At 35.2% G+C, this 6573-nt stretch overlaps 1 protein-coding gene across 1 annotated transcript; it reads right to left on the reverse strand.

Annotated features, from left to right (window-relative positions):
* Positions 1-583: 583 nt before the first annotated feature.
* On the reverse strand, positions 584-6089 carry LOC127105545 (probable 2-carboxy-D-arabinitol-1-phosphatase). The gene is made up of 9 exons (XM_051042731.1): positions 5692-6089; positions 5488-5593; positions 4852-5068; positions 4632-4750; positions 4162-4260; positions 2469-2522; positions 2297-2395; positions 1772-1879; positions 584-1119 (listed from the first exon to the last, which is right to left on the reverse strand). Exons 1-9 carry the CDS (start codon positions 5985-5987, stop codon positions 745-747), a joined length of 1473 nt encoding a protein of 490 aa, XP_050898688.1. The 5' UTR covers positions 5988-6089; the 3' UTR covers positions 584-744.
* Between the last annotated feature and the right edge of the window lie 484 nt (positions 6090-6573).

The raw sequence follows: 6573 nt of genomic DNA on the forward strand, positions 1-6573 counted from the left end.
AAGATTCATATGCAGTGGTGGTTTCTATTCACTCTCTTGAACTTTCTTTAAATATTAAATTTAGGATAAATAGTACTACTAATAATAATCAATACAAATATAACACGTTATCTACATAAGCATGTGCAATTAATTAATTTTCCAAGTCAATCCCCTCCAAATATGAATAATGAATCACAATGTTACACTAAAAACGTGAAAAATTAACGAATCTTTGTTTATAAAATTCAATTAAGAAACATCATCCTTAAGTTTGGTGAAGAGTCCATTTTCATGTTAGAAGAAACTTGAATTAAATTTAATTAATGAAAATGACACTTAAAATTCCACTGCAACTTTCTTCCCTAAAATAATCCATGATACAGCTGACAATGTTGGTAAAATCAATAACTAGTTCTGTGTGATGGGACAGATCAAATGATATATTCATCATAACATAACAATAATGTAGCCAATTCATATAGTTGGAGTCATTAATGATATGTGAAATGTAAAAAATTAAATTAAATATTTTTCATGTATAAACATAAGATCTGCACAATATGTGTATTGTACATTTATGGTCAGAGTCAACAGCAGCATAAAAGAGCAAGAAATTGTCATTATCCATGATTCATGAGTGGTTCTTATCAACTCTGCATAAGTTATGCAGAAAGTCAGAAACTGTTTATACAATAGTATTGTGAAAATAATTACATGATTGTTTATGTTATTAGAAGACAACTTAGAATCATAAGTTTACAGCTAAAACTGTTGAACATCAACTGTTGGTCTTGTGATAGGGATGGACCATCTCCCCAAATGTGCAGTATAATTTATGCACCTGATTACGCCTCTTCCCTTAGGTCCATCGGGGAAGTCGAGGACGCTAACACTCCCTGCATCAAGATGAAATGATCCCAGCCATTCCTTGGTCAAGTTAAGGCAGTGCGCCATTAGCCCTATGTGAATCGCAGGATGACAAACTGCAACTATAACCTCTCCTGACTTAGATTCGTCGGATATTTCATCCAGCAGGGATTGCCAGGCTTTTCCAGATTGATCCCATAATGTTGTTCTTGAGTCATCTTCAACTTTATTTAACCATCCAGGCTGAAATGGAGGGAAACTGGATACATCCTGCAAAAATGCACACATAAATTGTTCGCCAAGCTTTTATTATTTAGGAAGGGGAAGACTGGAGAAAAATGGATCTCAAAATTGTAAGAGTAACCACTGCGACTAAAATAATGAATCCAATCGAGATTCAAATAGTGAATCCAAAGACCTATTTTTTGAATAGGGAATTGAATCTTATTATTAGTAATGGTAATATATAACATTTTTAAGTAAAAAGAAGCCGACATAGCAAACCTATATGTTAATACTCTAGCTACAATCTAAAAAATTATGATTCAAGCCATAAATCAAATGATAAAGAAAATGGTTGGTTATACAAAGTTGACAAAAAAATAGCTATTATCAACACTAAGTTTAGATAGTGATTCACTAAAAGGAATAGGAGTTCATCATAGTGAATCGGAATTCATCATAATAAATCTTCCTTCTACATTTCAATATTGTTAAAGATTTTTTTATTTACATACTAAATCTTCAATTGGTATTTGGCAAGTTCTTATGATCATTGTTTGTTCAAGATCATTCTAGTACAATAAATACTTCATTAATTAGAAGTAGTCTTCAATGTCATTCCTAAAATCAAATAGTTTGCAAGTGACAAATCATGCTTCCAGACATATAAAAAAACACATCTAAACTGTAATTTACTTGCCGTTTTGGATTGTTTAAAGATAGTTTCAATATTAAGGTTCTCCGCCTGCTTCATCTCAACATAGCGTGGCACAGAGTCAGCGCCCAAGCAATCTGCAGCTTCTTGTACCTAAAATCATGCCTAACGATTTAACTAGACTATAACATTAAACAATAGAAAAAGAAAATTGAAATTCACAAGTTCAAGCATGCAAGTTAATAGATATATCAAAACAAGAGTCTATTCAGAAGCAGATGAAAATATTAGCAAGTTTTAAATCGGCCACAATATAAAGATTTTAAAGATCTCCGCAACAACATCGCAACTGTAACTGTGGCCGCAACAACATCGCAACTGTAACTGTGGCCGCAACAAGTGCATTTGTCCACTTTTAACTGTGCTATTAAGATTTGCAGCTTAACCACAACAGTGATTTAAACCCTGCTTGCAACTAATAGCTCGACATAGGAAATAGGAGTTTGTTGGTAAAACAACCAAGAATTTAGCATGATTGGACAAAGTGAAAAGTACCGAAACTGAGCTTACCTGGGAAATGGTCACTGCTGTCTCAATACAAGATTTGTTAGGACTGCTAATTATGGAACTCACTTTCAAATCAAGAAGTAGCTCTGCAGATTTCTGAGACTGTTATACATGAAAAAGTTTAGATGAGATAACTTCATCAATCCCCAATTATTACTGATAAATGGGTCAATACCTGTATAACACCAAGCATGTTCAATGGTTGATCACCAGAAAAAATAAAACCGTCCTGTTACAATAAGATAGTTTGATTAGAAACCTAGCATAAAGATAAAACTTATAGAAACTTCCATTCATGAATCAACTATTCCAAAAGCTTAGGCCGTTGGGTGAAAGCACGTGAATGGTTATTGTCTAATATACCATAAGAAGGCTGAATATATAGTACAATATGACATGGATACAGAGAATGTTATAAAATTAAGATACGACATAACCCAAATACGTGGATAAGAACTTGTTCATAAATGCACAATGTTTGTAAAGAGGCATTCACATTGCTAATTAAAACATAAACATATGATGATGATCCAGTTCTCTACTTGTGATGATTACAACAAGTAGGCATAGCGGTGTATGTTTTCAAGTTTGCAATCTTTTCACCATGTGTTAACATGAAGCTTCTAGTTGTACCTTCGCAATGAGTGTGCGTTTTAAAGTCCAATTGACCATGGTTCCAAACACACTTATAGTTACATATCCCTCCCCCGCCTATATCAGAATAAACTCTTTCTACTATACATGTGTCATAAAAAACAAACAATTTTTTGTCTGCAGTTACTATAATGCAGCGGAGATGTATCGTACCCAAATGACAATTATGTTTTTAGTTGGTAAAAAGTATCAAAGATGTATTGGAGGAAATATTATTTAAGAATTTATTGCATACTTATCCAGTACATATCTGGAAGTGCCGAACACGTATTGATATCAGATACATGTTAGACTCTGACACTGTCATTTTTGAAGTATCTGGGTTTGATAGGATACCTTGTCACGCAAGAGCCATTCAAGCTCAAAGTGAGGATAATTCATAGGTCTTGTGCTAAATATAAAAATATTACTTGGAAGGATGGGGTTGAAGGGGAGCTTTTGTGTAGTGATTGAATTAATTATATGTGACTCGAACATCGCGAGTCTGAGTTGTGAAATCAGCCTCTTTGCTAATCCAAAGTAAGACTGCCTGCCATAGACCCATAATAGGTCAGACATTTCCTTGGACCCTACCATAATGGAGGTAATATGGAAATACATGGTCATAGAGGATCTGATAATGCCTCATAAAGAAACGACTCGAAAAGCTTAAGCTACATGTTGAAAGTTTATAAATACCTCTTTTTAACGCTTCACAACTCAATGCATATCATAGATCAAGGGGTTATAAAACCGTTAGATTAAATGAAAATAAAGGGTCAAAGCTGCAATGGATGTTTATATCAAGAATCAAATCCAATGATAGGCCGTTAAAATCTGAAACCCTCTTCATATTGTTGCCTATATTTCTTACTACCTTCCCTCCACCTTTAAGAAAAAGGAAAAATGTAAACATGGAGAAGCGGTTAAAGAATCTCAACCATTAAAGTGAGTAAACATCCATTGCAACAAACAGGTAATGGATTGGATGCTAGAAAGAGTTGATTGAACACTTGGCAAAGCATTTAAAACTTCAGCTAACATTGCTAAGGGTCTGTATGCAGGTGCACTTTGCAACTTGTATTAGGAAAGAAATACCTCATCGGACAGAGTATCCCTTGGTGTATCAGCTATAACTTTCACAGAAATGGGAATAAATAAGAAACTCAAAATATTACAATGTTTATTAATGACCCTTTTATTTTAATATATACATTTTATTCATTTCTTTTTACCTCTGTATTTCTTTGTGTAGATCCATTACAAACGAGTATGATCTGCTTGCTTGCCTCTCTACCTCCAGATTTCCCTCCGGCAACAGGTGAACCAGGGGTCTGCATTAGTAATTTGATTCTATTCAAAGAAGCATCTAAACAGTTGTCGACATTGGGAAGATAGGTAAACAGTATTTGTTTCAGAAAGGGGAATAAATAAAACAATCTACAATTGCAGAAGTTCGCATCAGCTTATAATCTGAAGTTGTAAAAGGGATAATAAATCCTAGCTCTAATCCTTAGTTTTAAATTGCAGTCCACGATCACAGTTGTGGCCCCAACATATCAGTTTTAGAGGTCGTTACAACAGGCAATCGTAATTGCGGATGCATTTTCCAACAATACTAAAGTTTGCATAACCGTAATTGCAATCGCAATTTAAAACCATGTATACATCCAAATTCAGCCAGCCAAGTCGATGTACTATATACCTGGTTTAAGCGATTAAGGCAAATGTGGGGAGAGTCGCCCTCCGGTCTTGGAGTGAAGTCCAGCACACTTACACCACAGTTGCTCTGAAGTAAAGTTCTGAAATACTCTGCCTCCAGACCTGATTGTTTGGAATGGAATTAAACTTGAAAACGTTATTCAAATTGACCAAATTCCAAACCTTTTGATCATCAAAATTTCCTTAGAGTTGGAAATGGGTACCAATTGCTGTGGCAACAAGAGCCTGATTAACAGCATTATGGGCAACGACAAGAACAGACCTGCTATCATGACCTAGAATTTTAGTCCAGCAGTTCCTAGCACGATCCCACAACTCTCTCACAGGATAATGATCATCAATGACGAAATTCACAGGATCCACCTGCCATTGATGAAAAGCTGAACCAAATCTCGCTTTTCCCTCGGCCTTCAACAGACCCTAAAATACAACAATAGCAAATACAAACTTCTGTCACACCAAGCCATTCAATAGTCTTTAAAAAGATACAAACATATTCAATTCAGTTCATTATAAAATAATTTTATGAATTTGACAGACCACGAAAATGAACCAGCATCTCGTTTTGACCCAAAACCTTATTACATGGGTCTCCATACTCTTATACCTTTACTGAACTCAACGTCAACTTATGTAGGACTTTCACAGCACACCCAAATAATAGAAGTGAATAATGTGAACTAGACTTGGGAAGTATTTGGAAGAGCTTATTAACATCAACCTTAGATAGCCGTTTAACCTCATTTAACTCAACTAGCATATATCAATTGGGCCCCGGGAGCCCAGGTTTATGAAACTGAAGCAAAAGTAATCAACATAATGATCAATACGAAGCTTACTTGAAAGGAGTACAAATCAATTTCTCTTAGATCGAACTCAGGAATAATCGGCGGTTGGCGAGGTCCCCAAATGATTTCAGCGGTTTTCTTTGATCGAGCCAAAGGACTAAAAAGAACAACAAACAAACAGAAAACACAAAATCAGTGGCATGGCATCAACATCAGCTACCAATAAACAATAGATATACAGAAAGATAAATAGACCTGGCGAAACAAGCGTCGAAGTTGTCGCCGGCGAGCATTTGGCGGGAAATCTCAGCCTGAGACTCACCTTTCTTGGTAAGAACAGAGAAATCAGAACTACCTTGAATTCTTCCCTCGGCATTCCACGTGCTCTGTCCGTGCCTAACCAAAATCACTCTCTTCGTCGCTTTCAATGGAGGGAACCAGAGCGAATTTGATTTCTCGTCTATATCCTGAACATTACTGTGATTGCATCGAACGACGAAGCATTTGGTTGTAGAATGGAAAGAATGATCGTGAATTGTTATTGAAACCATCTATATGGCTTACTTCACTTTTTCAATTTCGTGTGTATGAATGCCGTTGGTGAGTTCCATATCGTTCTATTTGGAGGGAGATGTCAAGCCAGAGACACGTGTTCGGTGGATAGCCAGAAATTAAAACTTACGGGATAATAAATTTGAGGGAAGAAAATATAAAATTTCGGTCATTTTTCAAATATATATTTCCCTAACGCACATTATTTTAAATCAAAATATTAGTTGATTCGGAGATAATATTTTAAAACATACATCATGAATCTTCTTTTTGAAAGGTATTTTAGGCATTTTTTTTTCCGGAGATACATCTTCGTTTAAGATTTATGGAGATGCATCTCTGTACTCTATCAAAACAGTGTAAATTATTTTTGTTTTATAGTTATGCAGATGAAAGTGATGATTTATAAATGTTAAGAACATTGTTATAGTTACGCATAATGGCATCTAGGACTTACCCCACCTCAGACCTTTTAGAGAAGATACATATGTCAATGTCTATCTGCGCAACTTTCATTATTCGACGACATCTAGGTAATACATCATGAGCATGATCTAACTGTGCATAATCCTCCTCTAGTATCTT

The sequence above is a fragment of the Lathyrus oleraceus genome, chromosome 7, assembly GCF_024323335.1.
Source record: "Lathyrus oleraceus cultivar Zhongwan6 chromosome 7, CAAS_Psat_ZW6_1.0, whole genome shotgun sequence".
NCBI classification, from domain to species: Eukaryota; Viridiplantae; Streptophyta; class Magnoliopsida; order Fabales; family Fabaceae; genus Lathyrus; species Lathyrus oleraceus.